Raw genomic sequence first — 21,151 nt, 5'->3', positions numbered from 1 at the left:
CACCACCTGGTCTAGCTGACATAGTTCCCATAAATCCATACGCCCAAAATTGCTCATTTCACAACCTCTTTGCTAGTCTGACTGCAAGAATCATAATAGCCACAGTTAAGTTATAACATGTCTACAATGTGTCAGGTATGGTTAGAATTTCTACACACATCATTTACTTACCTCAACAACCTGCAAATCAGTGATACTGCTATGGCCATTCATGCAAATTTTATTGAGTAGCCTCTACAAACCAGACTGATAAACACCGGATAGACATGAATAAGACAACAGACCCAACAAGCTCACAGTACCAGGCATGCAGGGAGCAGAAGCCTTGGAAGACCAGGTAACTTATCTCAGGTCATACAAGCTTGAAAGAAGGGTCCAAAACTTCAGATTCCAAATCTACCCTCTTTCCTTAAACCACATTGGCTCCTGAGGGGCACAAGTGAGTTCTGCCCGTTTTCATACAGATAATGCCTTCATCACTCCCCCCATATTCACAGAACCAAGTGGCCTGCCCAATAGCCAATTACAACCCTCAACTTTTTTTGTGGACAGGCAGAGTGGACAGTGAGAGAGAGAGACAGAGAGAAAGTTCTACCTTTTTGCCGTTGGTTCACCCTGCAATGGCCGCCGCAGCCGGCGCGCTACGGCCGGCGCACCGCGCTGATCCAAAGCCAGGAGCCAGGTGCTTCTCCTGGTCTCCCATGGGGTGCAGGGCCCAAGCACTTGGGCCATCCTCCACTGCACTCCCTGGCCACAGCAGAGAGCTGTCCTGGAACAGGGGCAACCGGGACAGAATCCGGCGCCCCAACCGGGACTAGAACCCTGTGTGCCGGCGCCGCAAGGCGGAGGATTAGCCTAGTGAGCCGCCGCACCGGCCACAACCCTCCACTTTGTACAGATCCACAAATCAATTCAAGTCCTAACTCCTCACCACAGAAATCCGAAACCCTTAGATTCTACGACCTTGGAAGGGTGGTGGCCTCTAAATTACTTCTTATCCTGGATGAAGCAACGGGAAGCTAACCCAAAGATTAGCATCTGTCCATAAGACTTCTTACTCCCTAAGAGAGCATCTATTTTGATTAGTAATACAGACCAGGGCCAGCACTGTGGCATAGCAGGTAAGGCCACCACCTGCAGTGCCAGTATCCCACATGGGTGCCAGTTCAAGTCTCCCTGCTCCACTTCCGATCCAGCTCTCTGCTATGGCCTGGGAAAGGAGTAGAAGATGGCCCAAGTCCTTGGGCCCCTGCACCCATGTGGGAGACCCGGAAGAAGCTCCTGGCTTCGGATCGGAGCAACTCCGGCAGTCGTGGCCATCTGGGGAGTGAACCAGAGGGTGGAAGACCTCTCTCTCTGTCTGCCTCTGCCTCTCTGTAACTCTGCCTTTCCAATAAATAAATAAATTTCTAAAAAAAAAAATACAGACCAACTATTTGACCCTTCTGTTCATTAAGAAAATTCCCAGATTTCATTTTCCTTACACATAGATCTACACAAAAACTCAGCTAGAAAATTAATATTGACTATTAAAACTCAACCAGACCAATGGTACCTATCCTAAATTTTGAGGAAGGGAAACTTTGTGAAGATGGAATATACGATAGGAACATAAAATCTGCTATTTGCAAGCATAATAGCTTTTTTGCCAACTGAAGAACTGTGTTGTGAAGGCTACCTGAAATCCATCTTCCTGCTCATCTTCTAAAAACTGCCTGAAGCAGCTAAAAACACGAGGAAGCACCTTTCTCAAGCATCACTCATTATAAACTTTATAAAACACTGCACGAATCATTGGTAGGGAAATATCTCCTCTAGAAACAAAATGTATGCAGTGCACCAGAAAACACTTTAAGACAACTTTCAAGTTTTCAAAATTCAGCAAGGCCAAGCAACGTTTGCTGTATGTGCAACTACTCACGAGTTTCAGATCCCTGGAGGACAGCTTGGTGAACCACTGGTTGTACTCCAGAGCGGCGACGATGGGTATTAGGTCTCTAGAAGCAGAAATCACAGAGGGTGGTAACAGTCACATCACACGTATTCTTCATCTATAACTTCCAGGTTCAGTGGTTAATTCTCTTTATTCACAAATGAAACATCCAGCCCAAGCCATTTTGACCACTAGCCAACAACGACATCCCCTAAGAGTCCTCTAGGGAATGAAGTCCAAAGGAAGAGAGGTTGTTAGCAGAGTTTACTAGGAGAACCTCCTCAGGGTGAGAAAAAGCAAGCGTCTAATCCATAGTCACAAAGCTTATTTCTTTAGACTGCTATTTCAACATTCCTTGACCATCAAATCTGGTCAGAAGAGTTCACATTTTTTTTTAAAGATTTATTTATTTATTTGAGAAGTAGAGTTACAGTCAAGAGAGGCGAGACACAGAGAGAAAAAGGTCTTCCATCTGCTGGTTCACTCCCCAAATGGCCACGATGGCCGGAGCTGAACTAATCCGAAGCCAGGAGCCAGGAGTTTCTTCTGGGTTTCCCACATGGGTGCGGGGGCCCAAGCACTTGGGCCATCCTCTGCTGCTTTTGCAGGCCATAGCAGACAGCTGGATTGGAAGAGGAGCAGCCGGGACTAGAACCAGCTCCCATATGGGATGCCGGCACTGCAGGTGGAGGATTAGCCCACTATGCCACAGCGCAGGCCTGAAGAGCTCACACTCTGAGCAATACCAGTGCCTCCCCTGAGAATCTGCCACACTTTATGCTGACATTATAGTTTGTTGCTTAAGCATCTGGTCCCTACCTTCCACCTCCCATGCCCAGTTCCAGGCTATAAATTCTCTGACAACAAAGTCTCCAGTTCAGCTTTGTGGTTGCAGTGAGGCCATGATCAATTTGATCTCTAGTATATGACAAGTTGGAAATACTCACATTTTTTTTTAAAGCTATTTATTTATTTGAAAGTCAGAGTTACACAGAGAGAGAAGGAGAGGCAGAGAGAGAGTGAGAGAGAGGTTTTCCATCTGCTGGTTCACTCCCCAGTTGGCCGCAATGGCTAGAGCTACGCCGATGAGCAGCCAGGGGCCAGGAGCTTCTTTCAGGTCTCCCACATGGGTGCAGGGCCCAAGCGCTTGGGCCATCTTCTACTGCTTTCCCAGGCCAAAGCAGAGAGCCAGATCAGAAGTGGAGCAGCCGGGACACGAACCAGCACCCATATGGGATGCTGGCACTGCAGGCAGAGGCTTTACCAGCTATGCCACAGCGCTGGCCCCATTTGTGTGTGTGTGTGTATGCATGTGTGTGTGTTAAAGATACTCACATTTGTATTGCAACAGGAAAGAAGGCGGCAGGTGGATGAGAACAGAGCCTCAGGACTGTGGGGTGCCCCTGGCTCCTGCGAGTGTTTGGCACTCCACACCTCTTTTAAATCTCAAAAGGCCCCAGGGAAGCATTCCTGCTCACCCCCTAGAGATGGATGGACAGGTACTCAGAGACATACAGTGAGCCAGGCAGAGGGGACAGAACAGTGCCGCACGGACGCGTTTCAGCAGACAGGCTTACGAAAAACAAAATGAACAGCCACGGGGAGACAGAAACAGGCCAAGGAACGGCTGGGTTCTGTCGCCAGGGCTTCTACCACCTCTGTGTTGAAGGGATTTAAGTTTCAGACTGAAGAAGAACAACTCTCCCCATAGGTGTTTCATGGTCTCCACCTCGTCCTATCCCACTGCCCTGGGCTCAGAACAAGGGCCGCACTGCACCCTGCGGCCCAACGCCCGGCTGCAGCGTCCCTGAGAGTGATTCTACCCCAGGACAGAGGCCCTGGAACACACGTTTTGAGAGGCCGCTTGTCTGATGGCAGAGCACAGTCCTCTCAGCTGGTTCTGTGGATTTCACGTCAGGGGCCCACACTTCAGAACCTCCTGGTTTTATATTCTATTCTACCACCAGAGCTGCCTGCAAGGGTGGCTGCCTTTTGTCACAGATGAGGTCATTTCCAGGAATGGGAGGGTATATATCATCAACAGAACCAAGTTCTACATGAATGCAGTGGTAAGAGACCATCATCTCCACAGACGACATGCAAAACCCTTGAAAATGGGTCAGCACTGTGGTGCAGTGTTTAAGCCACAGCCTGCAGTGACACAGGTTCGAGTCCCGGCTGCTCCACTTCCAATCCCATTCCCTGCTAATGTGTCTGGGAAAGCAGCAGAAGACGGACTAAGTGCTTGGGCTTGCACCCACATGGGAGACCAAGAAGAAGCTCCAGGCTCCTGGCTTCAGCCTGCAGCCATTTGGGGGAGTGAACCAACAAATGGAAGATCTGGCTCTATGTCTCTTCTCTCACTCTGTAACTCTGCTTTCAAATAAATAAATAAATCTTTGAAAAAATTTAAAAAACCTTGAAAAAATATTCGAGTATAATAAAAGTCAGATCTAATATCAAAAATGATATTGGTATAATATTAAATTTTAAAAATATATAGTATTTTAGGGGCAGGCGCTGTGGCACAGTGGGTTAAAGCCCTGGCCTAAAGCGCCGGCATCCCATATGGGCACCGGTTCTAATCCCGGCCGCTCCTCTTCCGATCCAGTTCTCTGCTATGGCCTGGGAAAGCGGCGGAAGATGGCCCAAGTCCTTGGGCCCCTGCACCCATGTGGGAGACCCGGAAGAAGCTCCTGGCTTCAGACTGGTGCAGCTCTAGCCATTGCAGCTATCTGGGGAGTGAACCAGCAGATGGAAGACCTCTCTCTCTGTTTCTACCTCTGTCTGTCATTTTGTCTTTCAAATAAAGAAAATAAATCTTTTAAAAATATATATAGTATTCTTCTTCTTTTTTTTTTTTTTTTTTTTTTTTTTTGACAGGCAGAGTGGACAGTGAGAGAGAAAGACAGGGAGAAAGGTCTTCCTTTACCGTTGGTTCACCTTCCAATGGCAGCTGTAACCGGCGCGCTGCGGCCAGTGCACCGTGCTGATCTGAAGCCAGGAACCAGGTGCTTCTCCTGGTCTCCCATGCGGAGACCAGGGCCCAACCACTTGGGCCATACTCCACTGCACTCCCGGGCCACAGCAGAGAGCTGGACTGGAAGAGGAACAACCGGGACAGAATCCGGCACCCTGACCAAGACTAGAACCCGGGGTGCCAGCACCACGGGCGGAGGATTAGCCTATTGAGCTGCAGCACTGGCCTAAAATATATATAGTATTCTAAGGGTACATTTGTGTTACATAGTCAATGATTATAATTAATAAAAACTATAAAAATGATAGAAATGCTCATAAATGTAGGTGGTTTTTAAGTTGTTTTAAAGATTTATTTATTTATTTGAAAGACAAAGTGACAGAGAAAAAGAAGCGGGGAGATACACAGAAAGATCCCCATTCGTTGGTTTACTTCTCCAAACAGCTGCAAAGGCCAGCACAAGGCCAGGCCAAAGCCAGGAGCCTGGACTCCTTTCGGGTCTCCCACATGTATGGCAGGAGCCCAAGTACTTGGGCCATCATCTGCTGTTTGTCCATCTACATTAGCAGGAAGCTGGTTTGAAAGCAGAGCAGCCGGGACTCAAACCAGTACGCAGATATAAGATGCCGGCATCAGACGGTGGCTTACCCTACTGTGCCACACGTTGGCCCTTACACTCTGTTTTTGTTTTTAAAGAAGATGGCAATATGTAAGTACTTCAAAAAAAAAATCACTGAAAAATGGAATTGTGGAGCACCAGCTAAAGCCACAGCTTGAGACACCAGCATCCCCTATCGGAGCAGGTTCAAGTCCAGGCTGATCCACTTCCAGTCCAGCTCCCTGCTATTGCACCTGGGAAACTATTATGGCCCAAGTGCTTGTGTCCCTTCCATCTATGTAGAGAGCCAAATGGGGCTCCGGGTTCCTGGCTCCTGGCTCCTGGCTGTTGCAACCACCTGGGGAGAGAACCAGTGGATGGAAGAGCTCTCTCCTACTCTGTCACTCTGCCTTTCAAACAAATACATATACATAGTAAATCTTTTTAAAAAAGATACATTTATTTTAGTGCAAGAAACTTAAAACCCATTCACAACTGTTTTATAGTATACATTTTCCATGAACTTTGTGAAGCTATGTCATACAGCATAATGCTTATGTTGAGTATTCTGCCTGGGTGATAAAACCATTTTTCTAACAAGTTTTGAATTATATTTTTGAATGTTTTAATGATGATTCATGTTAATAATCTGACAGTTCTGTGGATGGTATGAATAACATTTTGCTGTAAAATAAACTGCCCATAAAGATGATGGAAATTTAAGCACACAGACATACTCAGCCCACCAGGTTCCAGGACATGATGCTAAGGTCTAGATATTTTAATGTTAAAAAGACTTAGTAGGAGACAATCACTCATCCTTGTTCATTCACCAACACTGAGCACTAACTGAGTAGGAGTTGGGGTTGTGAGATGACTAAGAGTAAGAGCTCATTCCCCCTCCCCCTGCACACCCCATCAGTGAAAGACGGGCCCCTATTATAGCAGAGACACGCTGAGCAGGGGGCAGGTTAGGCACGCACCCTAAGAACACACACGAAGAACAGAGAGTAATCCAGCCTAGAGCAGATGGGGGAGGGGACACAGGGCCTGAGGGACAGGAAGGGGCCAACGAGGCAGGCGGACAGGAATAGCACCTGTGAAGGTGTGGAGACCCACGTTGGGTCGGCAACTCCAGCATTCTTACAGTCAGCACGAGCCGGCCACCCTGTGTGCATCGCTGAGCTTGCCATGGCAATGGACACAGCAAACTGTCCCTGCCCTGTGACAACGCCAGCCTGGCACAGCCTCACAAGAGACCGGAACAAGCCCCAGAGGGCAGAGGGAGTCCAAGATACCGCGGGTGCACATTGCAGGGTCCCCCATCAAGACAAGCAGGTCGGGGAAGATTTCCTGCAGAAGTTACCAAGCCTCAGAGCTGAGGGTGGGGTGGGACACGTGTTCTAAGCATTGGAAATGGGGAATAGAAGAAGGCATGGCTTATGCTAAGAGAGTTTACATCTGACACCAAAAGCATGATCTATAAAAGAAAACAAAGTTGATGCACTGGAACTTATCCAAACAAAAAAACTTCTGCTCCTCAAGAAAAGGAAAAGATAGGCCATATGCTAGGAGGAATTATTTACAAGCCACATTTCTACCAACTAATTGTATCCAAGATGTTTAAGAAATTCTCAGAAAGCACCAACAACAATCACTGGGCGAGTACTGTGGTACAGCAGGTTAAGCCATCATCTGCAATGCTGGCATCCCATATGGGTGCCAGTTGGAATCTCGGATGCTCCACTTCCAACTCACCTCCCCGCTAATGCACCTGGGAAAGCAGCACACAATGGTCCAAGTGCTTCAGCCCCTGCACCCCCATGGGAGGCACGGATGAAGCTCCTGGGTCCTGGCTTCAGCCTGACCCAGCCCTGGCCATTGCAGCCATTTGGGGAATGAACCAGCAGATGGAAGACTTTTCTCTCTGTATCTCTCCCTCTGTCTCTGCAACTCCGGCTTTCAAATAAGTAAATATTAAAAAAAAAAAAATCTCTCAATTAAAAAAAATAACCAAAATTTAAAAAATGGACAAACGATTTAAACAATCACGTTACAAAATAAGATACACTCGTACATATAAAGAAGCACAAGAAAAGATGCCTGAATGTATGAGCCATGAAGAAAATGCATTAGAGAAAAAAACAACATAAACTAACACTGCACAACTATCAAATGGCTAATATTTGTTATTTATTGATTCATTTACAAGACGGACAGACAGAGACTCCTGAGGTGCCAGTTCACTCCTTGAATGCCCACTACAACTATAATCGGCCTGAGGCTCAAGCTGAGAGCCAGCAACCCAATCGAGATGGCCCACAGGGAGATGGAGGGACTCGGCTACTGCCAGGGCGTGCACAAGCAGAGAGCTGGAACTGGGAGTTGGCGAGGTGGGACTCAGACTCGGGTACTCTCATACGGTTTGCAGGCGTCCAAACCAGCAGCCTGACCACGAGGACAAAGGTCCTGAGAATGAACGTACTGTAAAACACAGACAAAACCTGACAGCAAGAGATGCTGACACAGAGAGCAACTGGCACCATCAAATGCCGCTGAGAGCCAAAGACGGCCCTCTCAGAGTGGCAAACAGCTTGACGGGGTCTTCCGAGGTTCAACACACACCTGCCGTGTGACCAGTAATCCCACTCCTAGGTAGTCACCAAAACAGAAAAAGAACTTTATACAAAATCTTGCATGCTACTTGTTTCCCCAGCTGCATTCATAAATGTCGGAAACCAGAAACAACACAGAAGCCCTTAAATGAGATCTCTCTCTCTCTCTCTCTCTTTCTCTCTCGGCACAGTCACTCACAGAGCCCAACCACCTTGCTGTAAGGAGCCCCGATGGCACACAAAGGCCCCCATACAGATCTCCCGGGGGATGACGACATCAACCCCAGATACGAATGAGGACGGTTTCACCGGGACTCGTGGGTGCTCCTGCTGAGAACCATTATGTCTGGAATGGCTCAGCACAGAGCAGTAGACAACCAGAGCACCTGGTGCCTAGAACAGGGCTTGAACCACACTGGAGAAGCAGCACTGTAGGCAAGGTAACCATAAAAAGCTTTTCTGCAAAGATATGCATCAGAAAGGTAACTTCTGCTACATCAGGAGGGTGTGACCCAGGGAGGTGGCAGTGTAGGTGACCAGGGCTGCAAGGGAGAGAACCGAGCTGAGGTGTAACAGAGGATTCTTCCAGATGAGCTCAGAGAGCTAATGTGGGCCCAATCAAAATACACATTCTTTTTAAGTTCATTATAAAACTATCAAGAATCATAAGGATTGTTCGGATGCTTAGTGTTAATTGGGTGGGGTAGGAGGGAAAAGAGGGGACTACAGTTGAAAATTGATACATATAAGCCTTCTAAGTAGAGACAACTCCCTTTTTATTTCTCAACTGAAGTGGTAGACATCACGGATGGAATTTACAATTATTTGCATCCTGGTATACAACTGCACACTTTGCTTTAGAATAGCCTTAGCAGTATTGCTCCTAAAAAATAATAAGCTAGAGGCTGGCACTGTGGTGCAGTACGCTAAGCATCTGCCTGCAGTGATGTCATCCTATATGGGTGCCGGTTCCAGTCCCTGCTGATGGCCTGGAAAAGCAGCAGAAGATGGCCCAAGTGATTGGGGCCCTGCACCCACGTGGGAGACCAGGAAGAAGCTCCCGGCTCCTGGCTTCAGACCAACCCAGCTCCTACCATTGTAGCCATTTGGGGAGTGTACCAGCAGGTGGAAACTCTGTCCCTCCCTCTCTCTGTGAGCTCTGCCTTGAAAATAAATAAATCTTTGACCAAAAAACAAAAAAAGAAAAATACCGCTTGTGGCATGTTCATACACTAGAGAATAAAACCAAAACTAGAGTAAACTACAGCTACACACAGCGACACAGAAAACCGCAGTCCCTCAGACACCTAGCACCTCTCCACCGGGCTGGAATATGTATAGAATGCGGAGGTTTACACGTGAGAAGACCAAGGGTCCTGGGAGTGCTTCAGCAAACACTTAAGGAAATGTCAAGGTCCGGACTGAGCGACATTCAGAATCCCTAGAATTCACTGCTCCTGAGTGGCCGGCCATCCGACGGCCAGAACACACACGGAGACCCGGGTAAGGAAATCCGAAGTGGGCGTGCAACTAACACTTACAGCTTAAACAACAACAACAACAAAAGCACACAGCCGATCATGGTCAGGGGTACCGCCGTAAACAGGAACACAAGACAGCACCTGACCCCACTTCCGGAAGCTCATGGTCGCTCTCTTAGGATACACAGCAGCAGTGAGAATGAGGAAATGTTGGGTAAGTCATCAACTGGGCACACACACGGACTCCTTGCCGCCCACCCCCCTCTCTGCGGACCCCACCTTACTGCAGAGAGAACAGCCTGAGTGTCCAGCAGGAGTTGTGTCTGCGGTACCAACCCTTGCGCTGAGTGCTGGTGTCACATCACCTAGGTAGGAAGATTCCCAAACACCAGTCATTGCCATAGTAACTGATTTTCTCATGGTGGGAAGTGGTGATAGGCTGTGCTTTAAAAAAAGGGGGTGGGGGGAGGGGAGAGGCAGCTTTGTGACTTAGCGGGTAAAGCCACTGCCTGCAGTGCTGGCATACCATACGGGTGCTGGTTCAGTCCCGCCTGCTCCACTCCTGATCCAGCTCTCTGCTATGGCCTGGGAAAGCAGTAAAAGATGGTCCAAGTCCTTAGGCCCCTGCACACACGTGGAAGACCCAAAAGATGCTCCTGGCTCCTGGCTTCGGATTGGCCCAGCTCTGCCAGTTGTGGCCATTTGGGGAGTGAACCAGTGGATGGAAGACCTCTCTCCTTCTCTGTAGCTCCGCCTTTCAAATAAATAAAGAGGCCAGAGACCTCACCCATGGTCACAAAGAGGGAGGCAGGAGTGACATCCAGCCAGTCCGACTGGTGAGCCTCTTGTCTGAACCACTGAGCTACCACCATTTCACTAAGGACAAACCTGCTTCCCACCCAAAAAGAGTCTTCAGCCTGCTCCACAGCGAAACCCTGTCCTCAGGTTTTTACATCAAAGAATCAAAACCCCTTTTATCACATTTAACAAGTCAGCTTCTGATTGAGTGTTTACATTTTTGCTTATTTACATTTTTTATTTGAAAGGCTGAGAGGCAGAAACAGAGAGACCAAGAGAGATCTCACATCTGCTGGTTCACTCCCCAAAAGCCCACAAGAGCCAGGCCAGGAGCAGGCTGAAGCCAGAAACCAAGAAGATCTCGCATGTGGGTGGTAGAGACCCCAGGACTTGAGCCATCACCTGCTGCCTCCCAGAGCGTGCACTGACCAGAAGCAGAGCTGGGACTCGAAACCGGCAATCAGGCTCTGCTATGGGAAGCAGGTGCTCCAAGCAGTGTCCGATCCCCTGAAACAAGCACTCAGCCCTGGGTTCTGATTTTATAATCAACAGTTAAGACTTATTCTGAAATGAGTTTTCAAGTAACAAGCACACTTTATTATTTTGAACATCAAAAATGGCTGATATTTAGGGGCTATTTTTAAAAGATGCAAAAACAAAGAAAACTGGCAAGAGATTTGCCATCTAGATCTCTTGCCAAACTCCGCTATTCCACATTTCACAGAATCTACCGACCTCACTTTTCTGATCTTGCTGAGACGTTAGTTATTCTAGTAATCATTTTCAGGCCAAATCTCCCTCCCCTATTGCTTCCCCCGCTGCCATCTTCCCGAAATTGTTGAGACGCTGCGATGTTTAAGCAGTGGGAATGATGACAGGCAGGGATCAAGAACAAAGCAATTGAAAGATTCGAAGGACACGTATCAAACCCCAACCACTACCACACTGGGAAAGCACAAGTGGGAAGAGCAGTAATTCAGCCAACGTCATCGTGATGATTTTTAGTGTCTGCACAAACCACAGGAGGGGGCACTTCCTTCTAACACATCTTACGAACATCCGTAGACCAAGACGAGGTGTGTTTTATGAGCTCTCCGTGCTGTGTGTGTGGGCACAGTGGACCATGCTCATGGGACAAGGCTGGTGAACTCGGAGCCACAGCATTATCTTCAGACATTCATTTGATGCCCTCACTAGGGTCAACTGAGACTTTTTCCTCTATCGATATCTCATTTGACAATAGGAGTTGGAGAGCTTTAAAAAATGTAAAACATTACATGAGAGATTTCTTCCTAGCATTGCAATGCACAGAGGGAGATGTCCTGTGTAACACTAAATTATTAGTTGGCCTACTCTCCAGCCCCCAGGGATGTGAAGAACCGAAATGCTTTGCAGGTGAGGACAGTCTCAGAGGTCTGAGGGGCCTCTACATTTTTTTTAACATTCACTCTTAACGAATGTATTTTGAGTACGCCCCCCCCAAAATGTGTTTATTTGTAAACTATATACATGTGCCACTGTGCTAGTATAAAATACAATATTAACAAATAAAATGGATGAGAAAAAAATTTGCTTAAGTTCCATTTACGCCACATGCCCCAACATACCAGTACTTTGGCTGACCCAGGGTGGAGACCACTGTCCCACAGAATCACTTAAGAATACCGGGAATAGGACCAGCACCGCGGCTCACTAGGCTAATCCTCTGCCTGCGGCGCCAGCACACCAGGCTCTAGTCCCGGTCGGGGCGCCGGATTCTGTCCCGGTTGCCCCTCTTCCAGGCCAGCTCTCTGCTGTGGCCAGGGAGTGCAGTGGAGGATGGCCCAAGTGCTTGGGTCCTGCACCCCATGGGAGACCAGGAGAAGCACCTGGCTCCTGGCTTTGGATCAGTGCGGTGCGCCGGCCGCAGAGCGCCAGCCATGGCGGCCATTGGAGGGTGAACCAACGGCAGAGGAAGACCTTTCTCTCTGTCTCTCTCTCTCTCTCTCAGTCCACTTTGCCTGTCAAAAAAAAAAAAGAATACCGGGGATAGAAACAGAAGCCAGCACTGCCCACGCTTAATCCCCACTCTCCAACCAGCAGTTCTTCCTTCTTACATGAGCAGGAAGAAACTGGAGCTTAGATGAGGAAAGACTTAGAGCCATGCCCTCGGGACAACCTTGCCACCCACAACCAACACTTGGACCTCCTCCCAGGAAGATCACACTCGGGACCTTGGCCTTGAACAGAGAGGAACATGACAACACAGAAGCGTGAGCCTGGTGGCTGGGCCCTCATCAGCCAAGCTTAACCTCAGCCATGCATGGCACTGAGTGTTTGGAGGACTGATGAGATTAGCTGCTCTCAAAAACCTTCCAGGAAGAGAGCAATAGATGTACTTCAAGCAATATATTCTCTTCTCCTCGGCATCACTACCTCTGCGCTCATTGTCCCTGCCACCCCCAATTACAGGGTAATCATACTTTGGACACGCCACCCCACAGACCACTGCGAGACCCCCCTGAGAAATGGACCACAAAGCCTTTTTCAATCTGTGCCTCTTTCTGACCCAGCGATACCTAAACCAGACCAAACTCAAAGAATATACTTAAGTGTAATTTGGGAACCTATCAATAACATCTGAGCAGGGCATTTTTCCAAGTACCAGGTGATGACTGCCCTTCTCCAGGGACTAACTGGATACATCGAACGGAACAACGGCCATCCTCACGCCCGCGTGCTTATTCAGCAACCACGGGGTGCCTGGTCCCACAGTCCGTTCTGACAGAGCCAGAGGAAAGAAAGAAACAACTACAACAGTCATGGGACCCACTCTGCTCACAAATCCACCTTGCAGCACTCAGGGAGACCTTCGCGGTTGGGGGGGGAGGGGCAGAATATTCAGAATCAGGAAGCAAGAGCAGCAGGCTCAGCGCCAACAGGAGGCACATGACTGTCCTCACGCTCCCCTGTGTTCCAGCTCAGGAGGCCCCATGGGACCGCTAAGGATCCCGGTATCCTAGCACTGAGCGTGTCTCGGAGGAACGGCAAGTCAGCAGGTGAGGCTGTTTGTGGGGTCTCTGTGATAACAGCAGGGACAAAGGCAGTGCCCCCTATTGCCACACCTGATCCTTCTTCTTAAACCACCTCCTCCAAGCACTGGTGGGTCGCATCCATCAGACGCCCGTCTCCTCCGCCCCTGCACCTCCCACGGGGAGGCTGACAGAGCCATGTCTGGCCCCTCCGTATTCACCAACCCCTTCAGTGTGCGTGCACCAGAATCACATTTTAACAAAGTGAACAATGTCGCTTACTTGCGTTTGAATGATGTCCCGAACTGTCACGGAGGGGAAGATCATGCACACATATGAGGATGACCACACATTGTTGGTGACACGCCCCAGTCCATCACAGACGTCACTGTTAAAGCCCATGTGGCATCTGTCATCAGATCTCCAATTTGTCCAATTCTTCCACCTTTTTCTATGACTCCATCCCCAAATGAGAAATGCATGACTTTCTGTAAAACCTCTTTAATGTAGGGACTGGCGCTGTGGCTTAGCTGGTAAAACTGCTGCCTGGAGTGCCGGCATCCCATGTGGGCATCCCTGGCTGCTCTACTTCTGATCCAGCTCTCTGTTAAGGCTTGGAAAAGCAGTAGACGATGGCCCAAGTCCTTGGGCCCCTGCATCCATGTGGTAGACCTAGAAGATGCTCCTGGCTCCTGGCTTTGGATTGGCGCAGCTCCAGCCATTGAGGCCAATTGGGTAGTGAACCAGCGGATGGATGACCTCTCTCTCTGTCTGCCTCTCCTTCTCTCTCTGTGTAACTCTTTCAAATTAAATAAATAAATAATTTTTTTAAAAAAAGAATACATTCTCCTGCTCACAACTTTCCTACCTAATGGTTCCTTTAAGACAACTTACCAAAAAAAAAATAAAAAAAAAAAAGAAAGAAACCTCTCTCTAATGTAATGACCCATATCACATTCAAATTATGCCACAATGAGCCCTTCCAGACAACTAAAACATTTAAGTATGTATTGATTCCTTTGAGGATAAGCATACTCAGATTTCTACTATACAGAAATGTCCACCAAACATAATTTGTTATAATTTGTTTTAGGAAAATACTAATACAGGCTGCAATTATTTGGGTAATGGTTTGGCTGTCCCCTAAAGGACCACGTGTTAAACACTTGACCAGAAATACAACGTCTGGAAGATGAGCCTAGTGGGAGGTCCTTAGGCTACTGTGAGGGTACCCTTGAAAGGTAGTTCTTGAATGCAGACAGAGAGAGGGGGAGACACACACAGAGAGAAAGAGAGAGAGAGAGAGAGAGAGTCTTCCATCTGTTAGTTCACCCCCCAAATGACTGACTGGGCCAGCCTGATGCCAGGTGCCATGAACTTCATGCAGGTCTCCCACATGAACTGGAGCCAACATACTAGAACCATCTTCTGCTGCCTTCCCAGACACATCAGCAGGAAGCTGGACTGGGAGTGGAGCAGCCAGACCTTGAACCAGCACTCTGATATGGGATGCTGGCGTGGGAAGCACTGCAATGCTGGCTCCAGAAGGTAGTTCTTGTGAGAGGGTTGGTTATAGAAGCAAAGTATGGCCAAGGTGTTCTCTCTCTGCTTGCTGGTCTGCCATCTGAGTGCTCCTCCACCACACTCCACTGCTGCCCACCTCCACCCTCGTCACGCTCATGGGGCTGCCCAATCTTGAACTGGGACCCTGCAAAACCCAAAGTCAAAATAAACTTCACCCTTCCTCCCTAAGTAGTTCCTCTCAGACATCTGTTACAGTAATAAAAAGCTAACTAAAACACAGGCCATCTAACAGGACTAAAAACAGAAGTTGACTCTAATTTTAATAGTAAGGATCATGGGAAAAGATTAGACATACAAGAATGAGGCAGTCAACACTGAAGTTGAAGGTCCTTAAGACAGAGCTGTAGGGGCTGGCGCTGTGGCCCAGCAGGTTAAGCTGCCAGCATCCCATAGGGGCTCTGGCTGCTCCATTTCCCATCCAGCTCCCTGCTAATGCACCTGGGAAAGTAGCAGAAGATGGCTTAAGTACTTGGGCCCCTGCGCCCATGTGGGAGACCTGGAAGAAGCACTTGGCTCTGGCTTCAGCCTGGCCCAGCTCTGGCTGTTGCTGCCATTTGGGGAGAAAACCAGCAGATGGAAGATTCTCTGTCTCTCTCTCTCTCTCTCTCTCTCTCTCTCACTTTTAAATAAAGAGCTCTGAGGAAAAGTTTAAGCTCTTAAAAATCAGCAGGAGAGATGCTCTCGCAACCTATATTTTGTAGCCCAGTATTATAAAAAATATTTGAAAACAACCCTATTTTTTAAAATATTTTCTTATTATACAATAAAAACTACAATAGTAAAATAGATACATTTTCAAGTAAGTCAATAACAAATATAAATAGTTCTAATACAGTTAGCCCCAGTGTCCTCGGGGGAACACTTCAGGACCCCCTGGCAGATGTGAATAACCAAGAAGCTACAGCCCCTTATAACACATGGGTAATATCTGCACATACCCTACACTCATCCTCCTTTATACCTCAGATCATCTTCAGATTACTTACAATACTTAACACAATGCAAATGCTATGTGAACAGTTGTTATACTTTATTAAGGAATAATGACAAGAAAAAAGTCATACATGTTTAGTACTGATGCCATTGTTTTTCTGAATATTTCTGATCCACAGAGGGCTGACTGTATTTCTTTTATTTCCTTTTGGAGACAGAACCCCACCTTAGAGGCACCGATGGCGAGATCCAGGGCTCCTGGGACGCAGCCACACGCTCTCGGCTGCTTTCACACTGCTACAGTAGAACCACCTAACTCCAGGTAGACAACATGCGCTATCTGGCCCTTTACAAAAAGGCTGTCTCTCCCTGTTCCAGAGTCTCAGGAATGAAAAGTCCTTCTAGCTCCTTAGCCAAGCAAGAAAAGGAAATGATTCTGGCCCACCCCCTAACAGTATTGACTGATAAACTGGAAATTCTCCAGCTGAGAAGCCAGACAGCCTCGGCTAGATCCCCCACTGCCATACACAGCCACACCGCTTTTGTAAAACACACTTCAGTGTCCCTGGTGAAGCAGTAAAAATTATTCCTTTTACAAAAATCTCAACCCTTGAGCAAGCCTTTTAATATTCTAACTAAATGGGAAGTACACACAAAACGCTTCTGTGACCACAGTGAGAACAGTCTGCAGGCCAAGTATCTGCATAACGGCTGAAGCCATATGCAGAGCTAACTTCTTTTCTAACAGAACCCTGAGGAAAATGACAGATAACTGATGGCCAATCAGATCTGGGATGTGGCAGACTTGGTCTAAGATGTAAGAGGTGAGCTCTGCCACTTCAAAAAAATCACCCCAAAAGTTTTTTCCAAAAGTAAAATCACATATCTGAACCCAAAATTTGAATTGAGGGAAATTTCCATCCACTACTACAAGTGCTCCATAATTTTGCAGTACTTAATTTAAAAAAAAAAAAAAAAAAAAAAAGTGGAGTTAATTTCCTTGTCTTTTTTTTTTTTTTTTTTTTTTTTTTTTTTGGACAGGCAGAGTTAGACACTGAGAGAGAGAAAGACAGAGAGAAAGGTCACCCCTCAAATGGCTGTTACAGCCGGCACGCTGCGCCGATCTGAAGCCAGGAGTCAGGTGCTTCTCCTGGTCTCCCATGCGGGTGCAGGGCCCAAGGACCTGGGTCATCCTCCACTGCACTCCCTGGCCACAGCAGAGAGCTGGCCTGGAAGAGGGGCAACCGGGACAGAATCCGGTGCCTCGACCAGGACTAGAACCCGGTGTGCCAGCGCCGCGGGCAGAGGATTAGCATATTGAGCCGTGGCACTGGCCCATTTGTGAAGTTTTATCCAGTGAAGAACTGGGCTTCTAGGAAAAAGCCACTGTAGGTGGTTACGGGCAGAAGGGGTGACGTCTAACAAGCTTTGAAAATCCATCACCTCTCCACAAAAGTCAAGTGAGCCGTGGTGCCGGCCTTCTTGTCTTTTCAGTACTGCACAACAAAAGTAAAGTACTTGGAAGTCACGTCTAATTCGGTAAATTAGTATTCTCTAGATGCCACACATTCAGGTACAGGTCAAACCCATTCAAAGTACAAGACAGACCAAATGCCTTTTAACAAAATACCAAAAAGCTTCCTGGTAAGGTTTCAGCATGGACACTGCAACTTACCATTAAGGAACCAGCACTCATTGGGCATCATGGAAAATCAAAGAATACCCACAAGTTATGCAGAAAGGCTACTAAAAATACTGCCTCTCCTAACTACACATCAGTGAGAGACGGGCTTCTCTCTGTGCATGTCAGTCAAAAGAGCAGACCGCAGGCGGGAGCGGAACTGAGAATCCAGCTGTCTCCCATTAAGTCCCACGCTGAAGAGGTCGGTGAAAGCGAAAACTGGTGCCACACTTCTTGCTCATCTACTTTAGCTCCTGGAGAAATAGACTGATCCCTCCTAAAGATGGCATCTACGTTAGCCTCCATGAATGCTACTCTGCAAAGAGTTAATACACGCTTCTAATTTTAGTTTTCATCTGTAATGAGGTAAGTACCGATAGACATGACCCACATACACAAAGACCCACCACCTTTCAAATGTGAAGGGTTCCTGGGACCAGAAACACTGAAACCCGATCCAGAGTCCTGAGTAATCATATCTTATGCCACATGTAATTGTGTTTTACTGGAAAGCTCTTACACAGAGAAATATTGTCCCTTTTTCTCTCTCTGGGTTCACTTTTTTTATGAGCTACTTAGGAAACAGCCTGCCTAAATCCAGCAGTAGGAAGTCCCGTCACATACAGGAAGCAAGAGAAAACTCTACCCCTCCAAAAGAGGGGCAAACCCAGCCTTGAGAGCGAGACTCGAGGTCTTCAGGCTCCATTCCGGACCCATCCGAGCCTGCTTCCCAGCCCCGAAGATGCAGGAGGCACAAGGAGGAGGCACATCCATCCAGGATACCTGGTCCCCACCCCCCGCTGTGGGCTAGGCCTCTTCAGAGACCCTGGACGATCTTGGATTTCCTCCCAGGTAGGCAGAAAAATAATTTGCAGCATTATTTTGGGGGACAAGGTACTGGCAACATCAATTCTGAGTGCTGCTCGAGGTGTCCCAGCACAGCTGGGATCTTGGATTTCTCTCTCAATTCCACACACAGAGAAAAAACTCCCTGGACAGGGGCCCACCTAGAGCAAGCAGCAGCAGACTGGGATGAACAGACTGAATGGGCCAGGATGAACGGACATCCTGGAAAGGAAGGGGCCAAGCCTTGTCCCAGGGAGAGAACAGAGAGCGGCCGACAGGTCTGTTCGCGCTGAGAAGGGGGAACTGGCCAAGGGCTGGCCTGGCTCAGGCGACCACAGACCTGCAGACTCTCATGCCAAGGGCTCACCACTCACAAGTCTCTCCAAAAACCTGTAACCGCGCTCACTGGTTCATTGCCACCACACAAGGAAGATTTTCTCAAACCGATTCTTATTACCATGTGCACGTACTGCCTAGTGATCCCCAAAGCACGGAGAAACAGGGCACTTACAGTCATTAGCTAGGATTTCCGTCTAAAACTCCGCCACAGAAAAAGGTTCTAAACAGTAATTAGGTAAAACAACTACATTTTCTATACAGCATAGATTAAATGGGCTTTTGTGGGCTGGAATGAGAACCAAAAAAAAAAAAAAAAAAAATCACACTGTTTCCACATTGAGAGTCTGCACATTTTCTAACTATACACCGTGGGTGTGGGGTACACACACGCATCCCCACGGGCCATCCATAGTGTCCAATACACTTCTATTTCGGGCTATTGCTTGGGAGACAAAAATCCAAGATCCTGAGACTCTCCTTAGAAAAGACCCTCAGGAAAGGATTCCCTAGAAATCATGTAGATCCCTGAGTGCCACCCGAGAGCAGCAGCTCCGAACACAGACCGGGAGACGGCAAGCCGAAGCCTACCTGTGGTCGAGATGACTGAAGTCCTGGATATTCAGTTCCCTGGTGTCTTGCGTCAGATAGATCGTGTCCACATCCTATCAGAAACATAACTTAAACAATCACAGAAGCAAGACACAGACCAGAGAATTAAAGAACGACACAGGCAGATGTTTGCACGACCCAAGGAAGGTTCTGAAGACAAAGTGGTAGAAAAACAAAAACAAAAAAGAGCAAGGAAACAAGGCAGTCGAACGCTAGAATATTCTGCAGAGCGTTCATGCATGTGTGTGTGAACACGCATGGACAGTGATACACTCACCCACTGCACTTCTTCCCTGTACGCAAACCCAAGCCAGTCACAAACACAGGCGTACATCTGAGAAAATCCACCTGAAACAGAACAGAAATGGTAAAGGGCTGATTTTCAGCAAAAGAACTTTTGCAGTTAAAATGTAAAAGCTGACAGAGCTCATTATTCTTTCTTCTGGGACAACAGAAAAGATTCCCCCTGTTCAACAGTAACTACAGAGCAGGATGCATCAACGGCTTAAATGCAGGACTTTCGTGCACCAATGTGACATCTGTGCCTTGCTAATTACACCTTAAAGCTAACTGTACCTTCACCATAGTATCCTAGAAATAGATTTAACTCCCTGGCGGGGGGATGGGGGCCCTCCAGCCAGCCACTCACCGCAGGGGCCCTGCTCCGCCACCGTCTGGCTGTCCCACAGCGCCTGGAGACTGGCCAGGCGCTCAGCTGGCTCCATGCACACCTTCTTCATGATTCTCCTGTAAGGGCATCCACAACAACACAGGTCAGCGTGAGGCTGTGGGAACAGCACCTAAAAATCGATTTGGTGACATGCCCCCTCTTTTAAAAAGCCAAAATGGGTGTTACTGCAATTTTGGTACATATCATTCCATTATCCAGGGAGATGGAAATCTATAGAAACTTCGTAATCTACCCCTTTATTGAACTTCCCTTTGGAAGTTAAATGTATTTAGCAATGTAGTTTGCCACGTTGCTTTGTGACATGAGATTTTGTTAGAATAGTCAGAAAATAGTGTGTTTTATACAATGGGTTATTAGATTATATTCATACGAAGTATCATTTACTAGTTTTCAAAGAAAGTACAAGTATCCCCCTCTGGCCTGGCATACCACCCTGTGCATACGTCCACCTAGAAACTGATCCTTTCATAGTGGAAGTTTCCTTTTGCTCTCGTTTGCCCCGGACTATAATTCGTCAGGGGGCAGAGAGATGCCCAGCTCCTCCCAGCAGCCCCTATAGCTCCTGCTCACACACACAGAGGGTGGACAGAGCAGTGGTTACCACTGCAGGCTGCCACCCCCACTTTCATCATTCCTAAAGCACACAGTAAGAAGGCTTATCCCACAGGCTTGCTGCCAGAAAGAAGGAAATTAACACCTGTAACATTACTGGAACAACCCCAGCTCCATGGGAAAGTCTCAACTAATGTCAGCTGGTGCCGTCCTAGTTCTCCCATGGTGATGACTGCAAACTTTGTGAATTCATTAACTCAAAAATTTTTACTCAAAGGCGACAGTGTGCCCAGACCCATTTCAAGGCACCAGGCAACAGCTATGAGCAGATGTTGGCTTAACCCTCACAAGGCCAGTCTTTTATCAACACGAGTTAATACAAACAAATGGGTAATATGGGAAAAGAACAAAAGGAGGGCAGGGGCAGGTCTTAGGGGCTAGCAGAGAGGGGCACTTAACTGGTTCCCTGCAGGGGAAGACAGGAGCTTGGAAGTGCTCTG

The 21,151-nt window shown here is 47.7% G+C and overlaps 1 protein-coding gene across 9 annotated transcripts in view; it reads right to left on the bottom strand.

Moving 5' to 3' along the window:
• CARMIL1 (capping protein regulator and myosin 1 linker 1) overlaps positions 1-21,151 on the bottom strand; it is a 317,796-nt gene that overhangs the window by 143,429 nt on the left and 153,216 nt on the right. For all 9 annotated transcript variants that reach the window (XM_051855017.2, XM_051855018.2, XM_051855021.2 and 6 more), the window contains 4 exons: positions 20,058-20,155; positions 19,686-19,756; positions 19,388-19,461; positions 1,922-1,997 (listed from right to left, as the gene is read on the bottom strand). In XM_051855017.2, the coding sequence (XP_051710977.2) occupies positions 1,922-1,997; positions 19,388-19,461; positions 19,686-19,756; positions 20,058-20,155 (319 nt within the window). The remainder of the gene's footprint in view (positions 1-1,921; positions 1,998-19,387; positions 19,462-19,685; positions 19,757-20,057; positions 20,156-21,151) is intronic.

This window comes from Oryctolagus cuniculus, chromosome 5, assembly GCF_964237555.1.
Source record: "Oryctolagus cuniculus chromosome 5, mOryCun1.1, whole genome shotgun sequence".
NCBI classification, from domain to species: domain Eukaryota; kingdom Metazoa; phylum Chordata; class Mammalia; order Lagomorpha; family Leporidae; genus Oryctolagus; species Oryctolagus cuniculus.
This window is presented reverse-complemented; position numbering and strand designations above follow the sequence as displayed.